This window comes from Chlamydotis macqueenii, chromosome 2, assembly GCF_036417535.1.
Source record: "Chlamydotis macqueenii isolate bChlMac1 chromosome 2, bChlMac1.mat, whole genome shotgun sequence".
Taxonomy (NCBI): domain Eukaryota; kingdom Metazoa; phylum Chordata; class Aves; order Otidiformes; family Otididae; genus Chlamydotis; species Chlamydotis macqueenii.
In genome coordinates, this window is record NC_141557.1 from 4,599,574 (window position 1) to 4,621,625 (window position 22,052).

General features: G+C 47.6%; 2 protein-coding genes across 3 annotated transcripts in view; one reads left to right on the forward strand and one right to left on the reverse strand.

Annotated features, from left to right (window-relative positions):
• Positions 1-6,059, forward strand: part of VILL (villin like) — a 36,087-nt gene extending 30,028 nt beyond the window's left edge. The window contains exons 18-20 of the mRNA XM_010130816.2: positions 2,215-2,283; positions 3,453-3,710; positions 4,796-6,059. Coding sequence (XP_010129118.2) covers positions 2,215-2,283; positions 3,453-3,710; positions 4,796-4,909 — 441 coding nt within the window. The 3' untranslated portion in view covers positions 4,910-6,059. The remainder of the gene's footprint in view (positions 1-2,214; positions 2,284-3,452; positions 3,711-4,795) is intronic.
• Positions 6,060-7,710: 1,651 nt separating this feature from the next.
• PLCD1 (phospholipase C delta 1) overlaps positions 7,711-22,052 on the reverse strand; it is a 54,481-nt gene continuing 40,139 nt past the window's right edge. For both annotated transcript variants that reach the window (XM_086741841.1, XM_086741840.1), the window contains exons 9-15: positions 17,067-17,234; positions 15,483-15,639; positions 15,079-15,195; positions 13,092-13,270; positions 12,430-12,562; positions 9,633-9,782; positions 7,711-9,257 (exon numbers count right to left, since the gene is read on the reverse strand). In XM_086741841.1, coding sequence (XP_086597967.1) covers positions 9,166-9,257; positions 9,633-9,782; positions 12,430-12,562; positions 13,092-13,270; positions 15,079-15,195; positions 15,483-15,639; positions 17,067-17,234 — 996 coding nt within the window. In that variant the 3' untranslated portion in view covers positions 7,711-9,165. The remainder of the gene's footprint in view (positions 9,258-9,632; positions 9,783-12,429; positions 12,563-13,091; positions 13,271-15,078; positions 15,196-15,482; positions 15,640-17,066; positions 17,235-22,052) is intronic.

Sequence of the window (22,052 nt, forward strand, 5' to 3'; positions counted from 1 at the left end):
GGTGCTTAAAGGGTGGTGTTGTCAGTGAACATATCCTCTATGGTGCGTGGAATGAAACCTTGCTGGGACATGTCCTGGGCTTTATGGCTTTTTGGTAGTACCTAAGCAGCTGCTACTCCGTCATCAACAAAAAGTACGTGTTTGGTGAAACTGAGGCTTTTGCAAATATGAGTAAATGAGCTTTGATTCATTATATTCACATTTTTATTTTTAAAATTATTAGGTTCCAAATCATGTTTGTGATTTCAGCCAAAAATAGGTTGGGGCTGCTAGCAGGAAAATTAAGTTCAGAGTGGAAACAGAAGCACTTCATATCATTAAATTTTTAAAACATTAATTTTTCAAAATGCAGCCATAGAGAAAAAAATTGTGACCCGGCTTTAAGAGTAAATTCTGGCAAAATGGAAGATGTGAGCAAACAGGTCTCATCTCCAGGTTTGCAGAATGCCCATCAGAGCACAGGAGCTCCTGAGCCAGGTCCTACATACAAACCTTCTTCTCAAAAGCTGATTGACAAATGCCAGCTCTTCTCTAGATAGAAATGGAAACCTGCCCCAGGAGATGTCTGAGAAAGAAAGAACGCCTTTCTTTCATCTTTCAAATACACAGGGTTCAAATCATTTCAGGAGTGTAATGAGGAGCAGAGATTTGCTATGTGGCCAGCGCATAAGGTGCCACCGTGTACTGTCTGTTGGACTTCGTCTCCAACCTTGGTTGCACACAGCGTGGTCAGACGAACGAAGGAGCGACGCACTTAACTCCACGCAGACCATGCCCCAGCCTGGGCGCTTGGTGCTGCAGCACAGAGTTTATTTGGAATAAAGGACAATCCTGGAGGGTCTTTGGTGATTAACGGAGCCAGAGTGTTGGTCCATAGCAAACAGCCAGGTGGAAGCAATGCTGCCAGGCTGTGCACCTAAATTCCTGCCACCCGATGGCACTGGTGTGCATGACTGAAGGAAAAAAAAAAAAAAATATATATATATTTATGATAGGCAGCTGGGAAAAGCTCAGCTCCTAGATGATGTTTTACCAGACCCTTCACCAGTGAGATCGTCCCTTCTCATTCCAGTTTTAGTCTATGAACATCAACGTTCAGCCAATTCACAAGCAATCCCATCTTCTGGTTGCCCCAAGGCCTGTAAGTGAAGTCCCATGCTGGAGCCTGCAGGTGGGATGGCCAGGGCAATGGGCTGAAGGTCCCCAGGGGGACTTCACACTGCAGGAAATCTCAGATATTAATTTTTTTTTTCCTGTAGCTGGGTCTGCTTCATCTTTCTTTGCAACTGGTGCAGTGGTAGAAAGCCTGTCTTGACAGCCGGATTTGGACAGATAAGACAGCAACTCCCAGAGCACTGACCCTTAAAACAATGTTGATGCTTAGAATAAAGGTCAAAACTTGTTGGTTTTGGTTTGGTTTTTTGGTTTGTTTTTTTTTTTTTCTGGGGAACTGCTGAAAAACAAGGATACAGATCATAAAATGTGTGCCTCTAAAATGTGTGCCCCTGTAGGCAGCTTCAGCAACTACAGACAAGCAATCCAAACTGTTGACATCCCAGAAATACCTGGTGCGTGCGCTCACTGCTCTGTTTTGGGTCTAAATCTGTTTGCTCTGCAGTCCATGTGTTGATGTTGTTTGTTCTTGTTGGGGAACGTTGTTGGATGTTTCTGTTAAGAACTGACATCTCCTGGCTGCTTAGGAAAACACAGTCATCAGCTTTGCCAATATATCCGGTATATTCCTTTTTTTAGGAAATAAGAGGTAGCTGGTAATACCTGGCATGAAATTACAAGAAATTAGGGACTGAGTCTCTGAAATTAATCAGGGAAGGGAAAAAAATTATTATATTTTTATCTCAAATGTTTGTGCACTGCAAGATTAATTTAAAATTTAAAATATTTAAATCCAACAGTAAATACGATTTCTCTTTATTTGCCTGCTGCTCTCTGAAGTCTTTAAATTTCCTGGTTTCACCTGTGACTGTACAACTGCCAAGGCTAAAGTCCGTTTGTTTCTTTGTTTTCAAGTGAAAGCTCAGATTCTGGCAGTCTCCTGATTCCAGGAGCTGGGGATTGCGGGAGGCACCAGCTGCCACCTCAGTGGGCACCACTGGCCTTTAAAATTCATTAAAAAATCTCCTGGCCCCATTAGAGAGCAAGAGAACTTGCTAATTAAAGGTGGCCCCTGCTTCTTACGACTCTCTTTACCTTTAGGATGGCAAGTCCTATGAAGAGATGAAGAACAGCTTGGGGGATGTGTCGGCCATATCGGAGATCAAAGTGGTGAGTTGCTTCTCGACCGTACGGGTGGGAAACACCTGGGTTTAAACACCGACGCGTGCCCTAGCCTGTCTGCATGAAGGAGAGGACATAACATCAGAGCAGGCACGGGGACCTCAGGCCGTCAGGAGCAGAGCTGTGCTCCTCTGTGGAAAGCAGAGGGAGATGTGATTAATCACCCAGAAATACACCCAGATCTCCTGGGCCTTTTCCAGTCCTGTGCAGAGGCATCTGCGAGCAGGAGGTTGGCCAGCTGCTTTCTAAACTACACATGCAAACAAAAGTGTGTGCAGCTGTAAGAGCGTGCGGTCAAGCATTGTATGAACAGTTTGCAGCGGTGGAGCCCCTCAGACCCCGGACAAGGGGTTCCTGGTCAAGAAGGGCACAGCTCAATGGGAGATACTACAAAGCACAGAGGAGACAAGGTCCCAACAGTCCCAAACGTGATCATCACAGGGGATGAGTTCTCCCCTGGACAGGGACAGGAGGAAGGCTGGAAGGAAGTGTCAAGGGCTTTGAATGAGGAGAGATGGAATATCAGGGAGGGGTATGCAGATAATTTAGAAATTTTCATAGAATCATAGGACAGTTTGAGTTGGAAGGGACCTTTGAAGGTCATCCTGTCTAACGCCCCTGCAAGGAGCAGGGACATCTGCAACCGGATCAGGTTGCTCAGAGCCCTGTCCAACCTGGCCTGGAATGTTTCCAGGGATGGGGCATCCACCGCCTCTCTGGGTAACCTGGGCCAGTGTGCCACTACCCTCAGTGTAAAAAATTTTTTCTTAATGTATAATCTGAAAAAAAAAAATTACAAAAAAATTTTATACATGGTAGATATCCAATCTCACCTTCTGTCCTCCCAAATGCACCTTCCCCTGCTGTTACCTTGAGGAAAATGAGACGACTGTCAGTATCTTCAGTGATTTCTAAGCGCTCTCATCAGTGCTGTGCTTTTAGCCATCCTAACGTCAACATGTAACATTGATGGAGGTGCTGGACTGATGTTTTAGTTTGGACTTTCTCCTTGCATCTTTGGAGCAACAGGCCAACAGATAATCTATGCCAGAAACAGTTCCCCCCCTGCCAACCCCAACAGAGAGAAAGGTCCTGGGATAACCCCCACTTGCTCTGCCACTGCTTCTTGTCTTGACATGCTTCTCTCCATTTGGCAGGACCTTAACAACATCAGCCTGAACAAGACAACCCTCAGCATGACCAACTTGGCTGGTTCAAGTACGACAAGCGCTTCCCCTGAGTATAAATCACACTTCAACCACAGCGACAACAGCAACAGCCACGGCAACAGCAGCAGCTACAACAGCAGCAGCCCTACCCTGGTGCCCAACGGCGAAGGAATTTATTCCCGAGAGGTGCTGATGAACAAGACGGTGGATGAACTTCCAGAAGGCGTGGATCCCGCTAAAAAAGAGGTGACAGCATTGCTGATTTGTAACTTAACCTGGAACTAGTGCAGTAGTACTTCAGACTGTTAAGTCCTGCTTCAGGCTCAAGGAGACTCTCGCTGGACAAATAGGTGTTATCGAAAAGCAGGACATTCATGTGAGAGGAAATTGGAGTAGTTTTACCCTACTTGATGTTTTTGGGTTTGTTTGTTTTTTTTTTTGAGGGGGGGCAGGGGAGAAAAATGAGTTTTAAACAGTTAATTTTCAAACAATTTTCTTCTGCTAGAGTTAATTCTGCCACCCAAACTCTGTCCTTGGAGGGACACCTCCAGGGACAGGAAGGAATGCTGCATCTCAGATTTCTGATCGGCCCAAGGATTTTGGCAATGTCTGTAGCTGAGGGAGGGAGACAGGGCTGATTCCCTCTGCTCTCTACGATGCCTGTTTGACCAATGTCTTCTCCCAACAGATCTCCTGGCAAAGGGCAGCACCCACAGCCAGAGAGCTGATCCACAGTTGGGCCAGCAGCTCTGCCCACAGCAATGCCCATCTGCTAATGGTTGTGTTTCAGCTGGGCTGTACATGAGTGCTTTCTTCTACTCAAAATGCCAGGGAAAACTCAGCCTCCATTTCCCACAGTATTTCCCAGTACTGCTGGTGAACCCACTATCTACAAAAATTTCTGCCTTTCCAGCAATGGGAGTGAACATTTCCAGTGGAATATCTGGGAGGAACTGGGCGAGGGAGAGATGCTTTCACTGTGAATCACTGCCTTAAAAACCACCTAAAGCTTTGTCCCGCAGAACTTCTCCAACGCACCATTAATTGTTCAGGCCTCAGTGTGATTAGCAGGGACCAAATTCCAGCCAGTGCATGCTAACCCCTCAAAACCAGGGCATCCCTTTGGGCTGGTGAGCTTTTAATCCCCTGGTGCTTTGGGAAGCGGCATGAGGAACAGGTCCCACCACGAGGACAGGCAGCAGGACAGGAGCTGTTGGCCTGGAGTTAGGGATCAGCACTGGCAGAGTGAGGAAAGGACACAGACAATGGAGGTGTCTCGACCTCTGCAGACGCCAAAGCTGACCTTTCCTTGCTCTCTCCTCCCACTGCAGTACTATCTCTCTGATACTGATTTCCACGATATCTTTGGGAAGTCCAAGGACGAGTTCTACCAGATGCCCAAATGGAAGCAGCAGAACGAGAAGAAGCAATGTGGACTCTTCTGAGACGGCAGGGACCATCTGGCATCCAGTGATTCTGGGACCAACCTTTGCTCTCGTAGGAGCTTCAGGGAAGAAGTACAGACATTTGCTCAATGAACCCAACCCAACATCTCAACCAAGCCAAGCTCCAATGCAGTTATTCCAGCAGCCACTGTTCAGGGGATGACTCCTTTCTCCCCACAAACGTTGAATCTAAGGAGGCAGGAATGTTCTTTCTGCAGGAATTACTTTGCAGGATGTTTTTGCCTTTTTTGACACTTTATTGCCATGAAGACAAGTGTGTGTCACACAACCATATTGTAGCATCTTCTTTCCTCTCCCTTTTGCAAATTGCCATATGCACGAGATCATGATCTTCCTTCATTTGTAGATGTTTAAAATTAGGCAAGACAAAGGCCACTTGCAGCTGCTATGTAAATTCTGGGTGGGGAGAGGCAGGGGAAGGCCTAGGAGGACAGAGGAGGAGCCTTGAGGTCAGGAAAAAGGTAATGAAGTAGCCAGATGTGTGATGGGGTAGCCCATGGAGTGACACCAGCCCATTCTGCCCCTCCTCCCCTTGCAGAAAAACTACTCGCCAAAGAACTGCCAGAGTCAGCTGTAGACTAACATAGCCCAGTGCAGGTAAAACAAATGAGAACCTGGCCTGGAAAACACCCACTTATTTAGAACATATTTATTAGCTGATCTATTTGAAGAGAATGATGAGATTTAGGGCTCGACACAGCTGTTCATTTTGACTGCTACATGAGACTCTGACTATTTTTTCCCCGGTCAGACAGCATCTCCAGTCTCACCCGGCCTCTATGTGCACAACCAGGTGCAGGTGATCGTAAGGGTCCATCTGCCTGCAGACCAGAGGCTTGAGGGAGCCAGGAGGGGTTGGGGTATGACCTGAGGCGGAGTGTGTCCCACTGAAGGTTTTGTCAGGGCTCCATCCCTGTGATGTCCGTGGGGCTGAAAGCGCTCGTTCCACCCTGCAAGCTCAGTCTGATTCGGGAAGGCAGGGGGAAATGTGAGCAATCAGTGATTAAGAGATACAACTGTAAACAAAAGGAAGAAACACATATGTTTAAAAACCCAGAAGATGTGGTTTTGCAGCTTCATTCCATTTCCAGCCTGATCAGTCATTCCAAATAAACAGCCGGCAACAGCACTGTAAGTGTCCTTGATCAACGTGTGGGGTAGGACAGCAGTAAAGAAAAGCTCTGCAGGGCCACAGATCCTTCAAACACCTGGTCTTTAATGGGATTTGTGATTTTTTTTTAAATAAAAGAACAAACTGGGAAGGTGAGGGGGCCCTCTGTTCCCAAACACCACATAGAAATGACCATTTGTCTCCCTATGCCCAGGTACCCTGCTCCCGAAGCCCTCCCACCGCCCGTGGTGAGGACTGGGCTGTTCAGCAGTTGGCCTGACTGCCCACCCCCACTGCAGGTCTGTGGGGATGGAGCTGAGGAGCTGCAGGCAGCTGATGGTTGAGAAGTGAAGAGCTCTCACGCAGCACCTGGGACCATGCAGTAGTGGTGAAGTGTCACCATCTGGCTGGGCTGGAGGCAGGGACCTCCAGGCGATGGGGTCTTCTGGACAGATCTTTGTGTTTAGGAATTGGTAGTTACCTCAAATAAGCCAGAGTCCCATCGTTACCTCCATGCTTCTGCCACCACTTCATCCCATTTCTACTTGAGGGTCCAGCCCAAAACCCACTGAACCCCACTCCGTGCAGAGTAAGGTAAGAATCAAGAGACACAAATCGGCCAAATTACTGGTGTGATTGCTCCTGTTGTGTTCACACTGACACAATCAGTGCACATTTGTCCCTGTTTCAACCTCTATTGCCACTGTTGGAAGCAACAATATTTGCATTGCCCCACTGCTGCATGCTCCTGCCAGCTCCCAAATTACCAGATCGCACGTGCTCCTCAATAAAACGCAGCAATGCCACCTGTTAGCCCTGACCGTGGGCCTAATGAGCATCACGCAATCAAATGGAGATACAGTCAGATCAGGGAGATTGGTATGGTTCCCTGCAAGTCACTGTCATTTCTGCTGCCGCAGTGCTCACCAGCACAGAGTGGAGCGCTCCTGCCAGGACTTGGAAACCAGCACGGGATTTTACAGATAATAGATCCTTCTGATAGTTGGGCCTGTTGGAAACTGCTGCTGCTCTGCTCTTCTCATGGGTAGAGTTGGTTTTACTCTCTGTCTGTTTCTAAAGGACAGATTCTCACTCACATCCTCCCTTTCGTGCCGCTTGCTGCTTTTGCTGCAGTGTCAGGTGGGCCATGTCCTGTTCCTGCTCCTCCCCCTAGAGTGGGGCTCCAGCGCTTCCGAATCCGCTCAGAGATGAGGTGCCTCGATAACAGCACGGACCATGTCCCTTCCTCTGGGGAGCGAGGACGCACTGCAGCATTGTCCATCATGCTCTGGTCTATCCCATCTCCATCTCAGCTACTTTCCCACCTGGCTCCAGTAGTCTTTCCCCAACTGTCCTACCTGATTGAGGGATGTTCTCTCTTCCCATGGATCTTGCCTACCTTTATTTAAGTGTACAACAGGCAGAGGAAGCCCTGGCCTCTCTGTGTAGTCCATCTAAGTCCACTCTGACCCTGGATGGTGTGGTCCTGCCCCCATATCTCTCCCTGTCCCCTTTTGGCCTTCCAATGGGTCTCCTGGTACAACACGCCCATCCCAGAGGTGAGCTGAGAGCCCATGGCACTGCAGGACACCCCGTTCTGCCTCAGCAGCCTCTGCCACACCTGAACTCCTTCAACCACTGGTTGTTCATTCAGTATGAGCCTTTGAGCTGTGGATATAATTCACATTTAATCTGGCAACGGTTTACAATATCACACAATATTGTAGTGAAGAGGAAACATCAATGTGTCCAGCAATGATTACTGCAGGATGACAAATTCTTGGTAGGACTAAATGAAACCCAGTTTTGCAGGGGGCCCAAGGATCACTAAATCCAGGCTAATTTTAGACCCAAAAAGAGGTGGGGGACTACAATTTGTTTAAAAGGACATGAACCTCTTTAGTAGCAGCCCATCCTCTCCACTGCCAAGCATGAAAAACCCAGAAAGACCGATGGCTTTAAGAAATTAAGCAGGTCTGTCTCCAACTTCATATGTGTTACATTCAGGCAAGACAAAGAGGCAAATAATGACAAGTAATTGCACTTTTCCAGATTTTTTTTACTTTTAATAGCCTAACATATTGTTAGCAACACAGTTGGCACTTCAAATACATATATTATTTTATTTCTACAACATTCCCTTAACTCTGTAGTCGTACTTGAAGAAAAATCACCTTTTGCCATAAATACAGGGCTGCTATTCAAAACAGGGTTACCTCCACAGTGCAACTGGGACCAGGCTAACATTTACACTGGTTTCTACTGCCACTTCCTCTGTCTTAAAAAAAAAAAAAAAGATTTTTTTTTCTATAAAAGCACAAACAAAGAAAGTTTTATAGCATTTTTTTAAAAAGCCCTACTGTCAGTTGAGCATATTTCCACTGTTGTCAGCAAAAGACGCTCTCTGAGGTCCCTCTGAGCAGGTTTCACTCTGGGTTAGGGGCAAATCTGCCGCTCGGCAGTTTCCTTCTCCTTCACAGGACGAGAGCCAGGCTCTGAATGCAAAGCGACCCAGCCGAGAGCCAGGCACACAGGGTAGTGTTCATGTATTTTTTATTATAATACAAAAGTCGAGTTATATAACGTGGGCCTTTGTAGTGCAGCTTGCTTTTTCAATCCATAAGAGCTAAGAGGAGAATTGGGCCCCCATTTAAGACTTCATATGGTGAAAGGAGGCTGACATCTGAAGCTGCAAGAAGTCACCTGGCATCTGGCCACTGGTTTCAGTGGTGAGGTGGATTTGTTTCTTGCATAGATGTTGGGTGTTTCGTCCAGATGTCTGACCGAACCCAACCTAAGAGCTGTACTTCACTAAAAAGGAGTCCCTAACCTCTCGCTAAAAGCAGAATTATAAAATCACACTAAATAAAGTGAACTAAAACCACAACTGGATTGGTCGAACAGGTACAAAAGGATTAATCTCAACAGCAGCATTAGGATATTTCCAGCACGCAGAACGGAGAAGGCTGATGGCTATTTCACATCAGAGGTCCTATGGGCCACCGTGTGCTGCTCCAGAGAAGGCACTGGGGTTTTGACGGGACCCTGACGTTGGCAGAGTTTGCACGCTGAATTCCTTCTAGGTCTGTAACGAGGTTCATTGTGCCCTGAAAGAGCTGAGCTGCTAATCACAGTCCTGGATATTGACATACACAAAGAGGGTGGAGGAGGAGTACGGGTCTCCGTTCTTGGTCAGAAGATGGATGTGGCGGTAACCTGGAAGCGGAGACACAGATGGAAAATGGCCTTTAGTCCAGTTGGAAAAATACTGGCTAGCACTTGCCAAGGCCCTGCAAAAACATCTCCCTGTCTCAGAACGCTTTGCTCCCAGTACCCGACAGAACAGGGAGGACCAAGAGGCATGGCTGTCAGCATTGGTAACATATCGTGCCCAAGGCCAGTGGTGACAAGGAGATCCCTTCCCCAGAGACAGTGTTAGCAGCTGCCCAACAAGCCATTTATCATGTTGCCCATACTCCAGAGAGAGGACCTGTTCTGACCTGAGGTGTGATGGGTCTGGACCTCTCACCTAGGACACTAGAGCTTCCCAGAGGGCTCAGCAGTTGTGAGGAACAGGGAGCAGGTCCTTACCTTGCTTCAGACTAGTGAAGGGAAGGGTGTACTGCCCAATGAAGTCATTCTTGGTCGACATGTCAAAGTCTTCCACCACAAACCGGACCAGGGCAAGTGCAGGGATCTCTATGTCAAATGTAAACTCTTCGTCCCATTTCGGGTTAAAGCCTGGGCAACATAGACAAGGACAGAGGTCAGAGCTGCTCACAAACAAGGAAGGAGGTGAGAGATGCTCACAAGCAAGGATGAAGGTCAGAGACGTTGGCAGATAAGGATGGAGGTCAGAGATTCTTGCAAATGAACGGAGACTTTGCCTGACTGCCAACCTAATCTGAGCCAGGTCAAAGGCCTCAGGAGGTGCACACCTCATTATTCCCAGCTCTGACACTGATTTGCTACCTGGTATTAATAAATCCTTCAGTTTAGGCTGCTCACCGCAGACCTCAGCACCACGCTCCCAGAAGGCAGGTAGGAGCAGGAGGGAGGTGGACTCAGCTCTGCTCCACAGGCTCTTATTGGCTGATAATGGATGGGTTTGGTTGCCATTGGGCCAGCTGCGAATTTTTACAGCCCTAAAGCAGGGGAGAGCAGAGAGGAGAGTTGTAACTCTCCCAAGGACAGCAAAACATCAGCTCAAGCCTGCTCATCATGGAGGGTCTGCAGATGATTTGGCAGGAGGTAGGGATCTTTCAGCTGGCCCTGAAGGTGCTGAGATGGGTTTGTGGACAGTGCCATAGCAAAATACCTGTGCTGGGTTGGGGCACTTTATTTGGACTTTCATAGGATTAAATCAACTGGATGTTCAGATAACACACATCTGCTCCTGACCCCCTTCATCCTTGGGGGAAAAAAAAAAAACAAAACAGTGTTGCTGATTCCATGGGAGCAGAAATCATGAAAGTTATCAAACCTAGGACAATAGGTTTCACCGTACTGACATCTATGGGGGATTTTCAACCCATCTCGGAGTCACAGTGAGATGCTCAGAGCTGCTGAGCCAGCAGTTTCCCACAGCCTCTTGAGCTCCATGGCTGCACTGCTGGGACCTCATCTGTGTCCACAGCCCCTGCTTCAGTCCCACCAACACAGAATCGTGGAATCATAGAATCATTTATGTTGAAAAAAACCCTTAAGATCAAGTCCAACAGTAAAACATCAAACCAGGTGTGACACTGGAGCACAGTCACGTATCTGAAAACTCAACCCATGAAATGCAACGTCCTTTCTGCAGCTGCCCCTTTCCAATGTTGATGTTTTAATGGTTTGATTCACTTTCCATTGGGCAACATTCCCTCCTGCATCCCTCCAGCATCCCTCCAGCATCACTCCAGCATCGCTCCAGCCAACAAAAGGCTGGCCATGGGGCTGCGTGTGCTGAGCAGCCCTGAGGAACAAGCCTGGCAAGTCTGTAACATTCCCTACACAGCTTTCAGTCGAGACATTACAATGCATGACTAGGTGACGGAAATGGTCGTGAGCTTTAGGAGTCAGGCCAGATTTACTCAAACAGGAAAAAGGAAAGAGGAAACATTGTTAGCAGGGTGGAAAATATTCATTGGCTTTCTAATGCTTGGCTCTCACTCTACTCAGAAAAGCAGTGCTTATGTGTGTGTGTGCACATGCGCACCTGTACGTGTGTGTTTGTCAGCAGGAGGGTGAGGGCTGATTTTTCAGACTCCTACTGCCTCGTTACTCCCACAGGAGAGAGGGTTGAAGGCCACAGTATTCAGACCCTCACTGCACGGAGGGGAATCGCAGCCATGTTTGACCAATGACAAATGGTCCATGGGGAGGTGAAGTGTCTGTGAGGCCTCTGAGGTCAGTGCTGGGTAAGACTGGAGCACAGCTCTTTGCAGCTGAAGGATTACAACTTTCATTATTTCAGCTTTCATTTCATTTAATTTCATTTCATCACATCACTGTGATGTGCATTAATTTAGCACCAGAGTCACTTTGGCCAAGAGGATGAGCAGATGCATTGTCCCTGCCTTATGAGGAGGCTCTGAGGTACAGGAAACACTCTCCTTCTGCACAGACTACATTATGTATGAAAAGACGTTGAGAGGTTGAGTTATTCGACCTGGTGAAGCCTAAGGGGGTTATTACTGTCATCTTTCACTACCACAAGTATGATGCATAACAGGCACAAACTGCATTGGGGGAATTTTTGGTTAAGAATTAGGATATCCTATTTTATCATGAGGTCAGTCAAAGACTGGATCACTTGGGAGAGCCCAGAGAGTCTGAGGGATCTCCATCTTCTGAGATTAAAAATTCATCTGAGCAACTTGGGTTAACTTTGAGGTTGGTCCTGCTTTGGGCAGGGGCTGAAACAGTCAGCTCCAAGGTCCCTTGCAACCTCAGACTTTTGTGAGTTTGTGACACTTTCAGAACCTGGTGGGAACCCATGCATCCCAGGTCAACTCCAACTGCATAAGGGCAAAGAGAACTTCCAAAGCCCTAGCTCTGCAGATTGGGCAGCCTGCCTGAAAAAACCAAAACTCCTGTGGCTGATTTTGTTTTTCAGGGAATATCTATCTCTGAATACCTTAGAGAGAGAAGAGGGGAAAGAACCCCTGAAATAAATTCTCCTTAGGGACATTAGGGGCTAGTTTGTCCCACCAGCAGTCTATAACCAGGGTCCCTGCACTGAAGTAGGCCAACAGCATCTCGTGTATCTACTTTGTGTGGGCAGGCTTGGGTGCCACAGGGCAGCTCTGGCCACAGGGCAGCAGCCTTGGCAAGGAACACTCTGCTACATGAAACCACAGGGTTACTGTCCCAGGGGAGCACAGCGTGGAAGAAAAGCCCTTACCATTGTTTTCAATTACTTTAGTCTGCTTCTTGTTGTTATCCTGTTGGACACCGTGGATCTCTATCGTTACTTTAGGATCAACGATGGAGTTTTTGCTTTTGTTCACCTTGGGCAGCTGCTGACCAGAAATGATCTGTGGAGGAAACAGAGGTCAGGACATCATCAGGAGAGAGGACTCCCTGGCAAACTTCCCTCTCCTTCTCCAGGAGTGCAGGACCTGCTGTGACAAGCTGGTGCTGGCCTTTCAGAACCAGCGTACTGACATCCTTCAGAGCAAGTTGTCAGGAGCCAAAGCACCCAATGAACATTGCTCCAGCCTTGCTAGCTGGCTAGGGAGCAGGCAACTCTTCTAACTGTCCCCACAGTGACCAGATGATACTTGGAAACAACAGTGGTGACTGTTGACTGCATGTCTACCTGTATGTTTCTGCAATGGCAGCGAATATTGTCAGTAACCTCTCCTACTGCTGAACATTAAACATGTGAGTAAGTCCCTGGAGGGTGAGACTTCATGCAGGACTGAAGCAGAGAACTCACAAGTGGAAAATGAGTAGGGTTAGGATAACATTGCCCAGGTGGGACCAGGAGAAGGAGAAACTACAACCTATACGCGCCCCCTGAAGGTGGATGCTACTGAGACATTTTCCAACTTCTATTCTTACTTTAAGCAGAAGCTTCTTCTTTGTCCCCCATGTTCCTTCTGTGATGGATTTTGGATTGAATTTGGTTTGCTCATCCCGGAGGAATTCCGGCTTTAAGACATACCCAGAAAACCCATTGTCCTGGAACCGACCCTGGTAGACATCCATTTCTGTGCCTGCTGTCTGGAAATTTAGGGCAACTGCAATATAAATAAATAAATTCAGTCACTTTCAGATAAATCAACAAAAGTCTTTTTATACTAATTCTGTTCACATAGAATTGCACTTCACGGACAAAAACCTTGCCTTTTCCATGCCTCAAAAAGCAGTGATAATCTCTGACCCTCACAGTCTGCTACCCCTGAGGATTTCTTGCATTCAGAGACGTCAGACACAGGAAGAGCCACTACAGCCATCTCAGTTGTCCTCTTGCCTGCCACGGGGTCAAGAAGTGTCCTGCATTGAATTTCTGTCGGCTGGCTGGGCAACGGCATCTTTTAGATAAACCTAGTCATTTCTATGCTGAAGGAGTTACCTCCTGCAGTGAAGCCAGCAGTACTTCTCAGATTGTTTCTCAGATATTTAGCCTCATTATAAAACCTCCTTTCCAGCCCAGATATGGCTACTTCCACCTGCCATGCTGCGAAGCATTGATTCCTCTCTTGGTTAGACTAGAGAGCTCCTCTCATGCAGGAGTGCTCAAATCACCTCTTTATTATCTCCTGCCCAAAATAGATCAAGGCTCACTGGTGTCCTAATACCAGGCAGATTTTTTGTATTCTTTCCAATTTGCCACTGTCTTTTTAAAAGCATTGATGTCAAATCTGGAAGCAGTCTCTGTGAACAGTTTCATAATACCACGTGGGGACCCCAGTGCCTCCTTAGTTCTCCATTGATTTCTCAAGGGTGATGCTAACCTCTGTAGCAACTTCTAAGACAGTTCTAGGACAGATGGCAACTTATTCTGGTCCTGGATCCTACATAACCTGTAATACTTGAAGGCCAAAAGCATTTTAAGTCACTCCTCTATTTTTCCACCTGCAAACAAGGCTTCAATAACTGCAGTATACTGGTTTTACTGAGAGCTGCAAGTACTCAGGGCTTCTGAAAAAAAAATATTTTGGGTGCCCAGATACTGAATTTAGGTCAGACAAGGCCTAAGTCCGGCCTCAGTGTACGTCGAGGGACCTGATGTTGCCTCCCAGGGACATTCCTGAGGCCAGACTCAATGCTGCGAAGACAGGTCCATGAGTGATACCTGTGTCCCACAGGGGCTGCAAGACCCAGTGAGTTCACATGCTGCCAGGCACACCCAGTCCATGCAGGTCCACACAGCTGGGGGCCAGGGAGTCCTGTATCTGCAGCTTCTCTTGTCTGCCACATAGGCACAACTGGGACATCTCCAACACCCAGCATCACCAAGAGAGCCAAGCATGCCATCACCAGCCTGCCCACTTATCACTGCACCAGGTCTTCTGGGGCAGAGCTACAACATAACTCACTTAACAGGCTCTGGTACCCTTGTTTTCATCAAATCTCTGAGACATCAATATGTCATCAGGGTCTCAACACCTTGGGAGCAGATACAATGTGCTGCTTTGATTACAGGGAACAGCTCAGGCCACAGCTTGGCTCTTATGGTTATGGCCTTGCTCTAGGGCTCGAGAGATCTGAGTTTGATTTCCATCTCTGCCAGGCACTTCTGCATGATTTTCAGTAAGTGACTGTACCTCCTGGCTCCCTTCTCCTTTGATAAACAGCAAAAACTCTGTTTCCAGTGAAATTGCAAGGATGTGCACATTAATGTGCAGGAAAGACTCTCCTAATGGTTTTGAGGTGGGCCAATGGTCTATGAAAAATTATTCAGCACTGGCTGAAGAGCTGATCTCTTCTAGTGACCACTGAGCCTCTCTGCCTACAAACAGCTTGAGATCACACATCTCCTCAGTTGAAACCCCCCACAGGCAGCTCATAGGTGACCCAGCCCTCTCCAGCCAGTTGCACTCACCAATCTGGCAACCAACATTCCACAAGTCGATGGGGTTGTAGTTGGAAGAATCTGTCCTCCAGCCCGCAGGGTAGATCCGGCTCAGGTGCCTGATGTTGTGATGAATAAAACTGGTTCCTACAGAAAAAAAAAAAAATAATAAGAAAACAGCCCTTTCAGTGACAGGGGCTACTTTTGTCTCTGCTTGATGCTGCTGTACATACTGCTCCTCTGCCCAGCGAGGCTGAATGTGAACTACCTGCATAAAATGTCCTTGGTAACAGCCTCTGTGATATTACGCATGGCAAGAGATCATAACCCACATCCTTCAGGATACCTTTTCCTCATGCTTAACCACCACCAGTTGTCCCCTTATCAGGGACTGGGACAGAGGATGGCCTTTTGCCAGGGCAGAACATACTTACCAGACTCCTGGGCTAGTTTCAGAGCTTTGCTCTCTGTGAACGACGACATCTCGTAGAAAGCCCGAGGGTGGCTGGGGTCCTCAAAGCCATTGAAATGGACGCTCTTGCAGTACACAACTGTGTCTGACAGCTCCTTGGCCAGCTTCAAGGTGTCACTCTAAAAGCAGGAGAGCAAGAGGTTTGTGGTAAGTTTCTGCAGTCACACTCAACTGATTAGGGCTACAAACACCATCAGTCTCTATTGGTGAGCTAAGAGAGGATTTCACATAACAGATGCTTTGCTGTCCCAGCACCCTTGTTGCATGATGGCCTCCAGATGTGCTCTCTCTTTGTTGGTGGGACACCCTTTCTTCTGCCTTCGGCATGATCGCTTGTATTTCATCATAAATGGATGTCTCCAGTTCCTAAACTTTTCAACTAAGCCTTAGTAATGAATTTTCCATATTGTCCTCGTGCCAAGCACACAAACTTGAAAATAACAGGAAGGAAGGGATGTTTTGGCCTCGACAGAGCTTGAGCTTTTTTCTCCTAAACTAGGAAGTTCTTATTATGTAGGTGGCTCCTACTTCACAGCCGCATTCATTGGTGCAAGGGTGAAGCGAGAGCCACTGGCTACCACCAGAGGCAAGGAAAGAAAATGACAGACTTCAGATTTACACACATTATTGACTACAGACCAGAGAAAGAAATAAGAGTGAGCAAATTAGCAAGGGGAAGCATAGATCAGACCAAATTCAGAGGCATCGTCAATCAGCTTTGCCATCAGTGGGGCTAAATGTATTTATAACAGCTATGAACCTGGTCTGTAAGAAATACGGCCTTCACAATGACCTGCAGTCTGGAAAAAAATGAATGTCCTCACACGGGAGAGCAAAACACTGGTGAGAAGGCCAGCTTTTTTGTCCCAGAAATAGTAATCCCAATTGCTTTGATAACTGGCCACTCCTTCTCCATAAATCTGTAGGTCTTCCCTTCTGCCATCCTCTGGATCAGAAAAACATGGCTTCGAGGGTGGAGGGATGTCCCAAAATGTGACTAGAAAAGCACCAACCTCTGGTAACAAACACATCCAGACAAACAGATGTCTGGAAATCAGACAGAGATAGATTTAACATATGCCCTTCCACTGCTTCCATACATCTTACATGGCCTGTCCCAGCTGCAGGGTCCTCCAGTCTCATTTTAAGGAAATAAGACAACCTGCATGCTTGGCTGGCTCTGCAAGATCTCTGTTTGTGCTTGGGACAGAGATCATTAAGCTGAGCAAGGATCAGGATCCTTAGCTCCAGTAATTTCCACAATTCACCCTTCAAAATCTCCAGCTGAGTAGCTGAAAACACACTGAAAATTGTCTTAGCTGGGAACATACTAAAAGTGTATTTCAATTGCTTTTTACTTTTCTTGGCATGGTACAAAACCCACCTAGAAAGCGGTTTCCCAGTATGAGCCCTGGGATAGGCTAACAAGACATGATTTCCTGATGCAGGGCTTCAAAGCCTTTTGCAGTAGGCACAGATCTAGTTTATAGATTTTCTGTCTCTCCAGTCTGCCCCTTTTCAGGACTCAGTTACCTCTTTTACTTACCTTCCCCTTCTGCTGTATCTCCGTCTTTACAGATTCGTCTTCAATTTCAGCCGCTTCATCTTCATCAGAAACATCCTCAGCCTCCAGGTTGTTGTTCCCATTTGTCCCAGTGGGGTCCTCCTGCCTGCTCAGCTTCTTGCCTTTCACGAGGATTTTCCCTTTCAATTGCTGCACAAGGAAGAGTGGACAAAAAAGATGGTGATCAGAAAATATTCTGGCCTGCCCTGAAGGAGCAAGGGTGTAACAGCTCCTTAGCTGCAACCAGAGCCAGGGCCTTTTAGAGTTGCATCAGTCACTGGTTATTATCAAAGATACAAATAAAAACTGTCTGGTTTTCCACTGAGATCTTGCCCTACCTCGGGCCAGTCTCTGAGATCACAAGCGATGAGTTTGAAAACCCCAGATAGCCTGTGGATTCCCCTCTGAAACAGAGCTGTCCATCCCCTCAATTAGACAACATGAACTGTTGTGCTGCTAGAGGCAATAAAAAATACACTATTTTTTTCAAAACCGAATGTTGCTCAGAAAACAAGGCCAAGCCAGGAAGTCAGGGCTCATGGGAGCTACTCACGGCACTGGTTTTGCCCCTCTGTGTGGTCCTGTGACTTCGTCTTCCCCAGGCTCTGAAATGTGTGGTTATAAACTCATGCACAGCTTGGGAAAAAGTACAAGATCCATACAGGGACTGAAACAGTGCAGCCCTCTGCTCCTCTAGACATTTTGATGGGGAGAAAGGACCACTGATTTCTTGATAAGTGCCTCATGCATAGCAGACAGGGGATTTTAATATGCAAGGGATCTTGCAGGTGAAACCTTACAGTGCTGACAGCCTAGGGAAGAGTTCGCAGATCTTCCCAAAGATACCTCCCCTTCTGAAAAGAGTTCCTGTGACTGCTACCATGGTTCAACACCAATAATAACCAGCAGCATGTGCCAACGTAACACAGTTGGCTGCTGAGCTAGGCCAAGGAGCGCATTTCTGGTGCCGAATCACCTCTCTCCAGTCTCTTTCAAAGGCCACATAAAAACCTCAGGTGAAGGAACACAACCACCATACCACTGGTGTGTCTCTTGTGCAAGATCAGACTGTAGGAAGAAGGCTGAAGCCTGGAGAGGGCTGACTGAACGCAAATAACACAGCAGGGATGTTGGCAGAAGGGAGAAGTACTGAGAAGGGTGACTGCCTGGGTGCTGTCTCCACGGGAGTGGATTATGCCTCTAAATCAGTTAATTCAGCCCAGAAGCACCCCTAGATCCTGCAGCTTCCAGTGAAGCCAGTGGGAGATTTGCTGCCACGTGGATGCGTTGAGTGCTCCTGACTTTGGAGGGCGCTAGTTATTCCAGAAAAATGCGATTTCAGAATTAGCCAACACAATCCCTCAGTCTGCATAGCACGTTCCCCTTTCTCCCTGTATTTGCCTTTTCCACAACAGCAAAAGCAACAAATCTCACCATTCTCAAATGACAGGACTATGGAAAACCAAGGATCTTTTAAAAAAGCCACACAGGGATTTTCAAAGAACACTCATCCCTCTTTGTGGGTGCAAGCAAATTACACCACGTCTTTACAGAGACCAGCCCAACTCCTCACGACCCAGCTGAGCTGTGGATGGAGCTTGGTTTGGGCTGAAATTTGACACTGGCACCTAAGGCAGCAGCCAACAATGTTTTTCTTCAGCTACCACAAATTATCTATTTACGTTGGGGCACTTTCCCTGCCACTCAAAAGCCGCACAAAGGCAGCTGGGAGGATTGTACCAGTTACTGGGAATAAAAGGCCCAAAGGAGCATTCAGAGCATAGCAGTATCCTTCTCCCCATCCCTTGACCATCGTCCATCCTCCCAGCCTCTCAGCCCTCTTCCAGGCAGAGCTTCTTTACATCCATGGCTGGGAGAACCCTTGGATCATTTTCAGAGTCCCACTTCAGTCTGCTGCTCGCGTGTCTCTTCCCACCCTCCTGCCTCAACATCCAGCTCTTCACTGTTCTTCCACAACACTCACTGGCAGCAGGTGACATCCAGTTCTGTGTGAGTTTTTAGGCTCCAATCAACACTTCGAATGGACAAGCCTGGAGGGATTGCACTGGAGACAACGAGCAGGGGCTCAGAGAAGCCCCCCTTGTCCTTTGCAGGCTGTAGATAGCATCCTGCTATACAATAGATTATTTACCTCTGCTTTCTAATGCCCCATAAGAAACGTTACTGCCTCATCTCACTAGGGTTAAGGTATTCAGGGCAGTTTGCTTGATTCTTAATTCCCAGTAGGGCTACCAACCCCTTTTAAGCTTCTCCAGTTCAGGACAGCCTGTCCAGCAATGGGAGGAGTAATTTTTGGCACAGACCCATCCTACATGGCTGAATAACATCAGCAGTGAAAGCACAGCAACACGGCCTCCACCTTGTCTCCTCACCACATCCCATAGCAGGGCTGCCAGCAGTGGGCCCTTGGTGCTGCCGTTATCCTGCCTGGACCATGGTTATTCTGGGAAACCTTGGATAAGCTGCAGATGCTCCCCATAGGCACAGGGACACTGGTCAGCCCAGACTGTGTTGTACAAGACTCTCCACAGGGCAATTATGGTGGTCACCTTTGGCCTTAAAATCTACAAGTCTGGCTCCCTCCTGGAGTCCTGTTGCACTGCAGAGGTTTCGTATCCCCCTATGCAGGCAACTTCCACGGTGCCTACAAGGGAGAGCAGTTCATGTGCCACCTAACTCCAGAGGAGATGCATTAGCTTATTGGTCCACAATGAGGGGTGAGATTCACCCCAAACCGGAGCATTTTCATCTCCATTTCCTGCAGAAGGTGCTATTCTACACTGGCATTGCACGGAACCCACCCTGCAGAAGCCACCAATCCCAAACGTTGTCTTCCTTCATTTAAATGCATGCTAGGAAGCAAAGTTCTAAGTTTGAGTGCTTATCTTCTTTAACAAGGTTTTAAATAAGCTGATACACACAGACACAAACACACACACGCACTTGTTCCATCTCTTTTCGTTCCCCTCCATGTGATATTAAGTATTTCTAGCCTGAGGCGAAAGACACTCAGCTCATCAGTTCAGCTCTGTTGAGCAGATCCCTTGTCTTAGGAAGAAGCATTAGCTGAAATACTCAATAAATATTCTCCAAGTAGACCATAAAGCTATTCCAACTGCCTGTGGCAAGTCCAAGGTTGAATACAACTACAAGGACACTGAACTTTACTGAGAACGTATAATGGAGTGGCTGCTGGAATAGATACAACTCTTTCCCTTCCTCACGCGCCCTGTAAATTGCATTGCCTTAGTTCTCCACAAGCGGAGCTCCCCTGCTCTCCCACCTTTTCCACTGCATGCTGAAGAAGCTCAGCTCTGCAAGTGAAATGGTTCCCATGCAGGGCTCTATCTGTGAATAGGGACATTGCGACCATCTTAAATGAAAGCACTGTTGATTTTATCAGAAGGAGAAAAGCTACAAAGAGCAGAGCATTCTAAAAGATCTGCATACACATATTTATCCTACCGGAAAGTTTCCTGCCCCTGTTAGCAACCTGAAAGCCATGGCAAGGTCTGATTTCCAGTTTTCATCTCAGTGGGAGTGGAAGATTTGTAAAGCGATCCACCTCATCAAACTTTCTGTGCCTTCCACACCTCCTTTAGAGTCAACAGAGAGAACTGTTGACACAGGGTGTGATTCCTCTTGTCTATTTAGACAAACAGTCACGTGGAGGTGGACCACACCTCCAACTTCCCTCATCCCTCATTGTATTAACTATTTCTCAAAAGGAACTCTAAGGGAAGTTCTCACGTGCATGGATGCACAGGGGCTGAGCACTGCCACCTTACACCTTACTCTCAGGATGAAGAGATCCATCTGCAAGGATGCTGCAGGGAATAACACATTCACATTCACGAGGAGATGTGCAGACCAGAAGCACTAGTTGATATCACATCTCCATCTGTGTGTGTCTTTCAGCCTAGCTGTAAACTGAAGTGTTGCAGGGTTTAGTAGAGTGGCATCAGAGGATGAAAAGAGTCTCCAGGAAAGGGGAAGAAACACATTATCAAAGGAGGTTTTGAAGGATTTGAGGGAAACTCAGCTCAAGAACTTCAACCAAGAAGATGCACTGCAGATAAGACCGACACAAGCTGGGCTAATGTTGGAGAAACACAGATGTGCAGTTAGGCAGAAGGCAGAAGGACTTGAAGTCACCTTCACGCTAAGTGTATGGTGCAAAAGTAATCTCCCTGGGCACAGATGGTGCCTGAAGTCCATTGCTGACTTAAGAGACCTGCAACTGAACCTGGTCTGGACTTCGCTGAGCCAAATCTGGAGGCATTTGTGGCCTCGGCGTGAGCACAGGGCAAAGCAGGTCAGCCACCCTGCCACGCAGATCAGTTGTGCTGAGCCCTGCATTGCCACTGCTGTACTGGAAGCGGTTCCTGAGCCACGTGGCTCAAAGTGATGTTGAAAGGGAGCAATGGACACAGCAATGGATGTGACTGATGGGACAGCTAGTGGGACAGCGGAGGTGTGGGATGGCAGACGCCCCTGCCACTGAGGCATCTCCCAACTTGGGGGCCTCATGTTCCTAAGGGTCACTCACCAAGACAGGTCTGTTAAGCCCAAAGTCACTGTTGTTGTAAACAAGGAAGTCCAGGAACAAAGAGCTGGAGCGGTTTCAGAGATGCCTGATACGATGAACAGTTGCACGCAATGTTGGCAGCTGTTTTAGCCTTGCGCCCGGGCTAGGTTCCTGGAGCATTTCTAGCTGGGATGCACAGTGGGAAGGGGCCCTTGCAGACCCCTGTGCGGATCAGATATGGGGCAGAAGGGCCTGCAACAAGGATTCAGCAGCAGAAACTGGATCAGCTCTTCCCTACAACCCTGGCACTGCCTGAAGCTTTTATGTGGCTTTTGGCCTTTCATCCCACAGGCCTTTAATTTACTACTGGGAGCTAAAGACAGCAGCTTGACGGAGGTACTTCGATGCTCTGTGGAGCC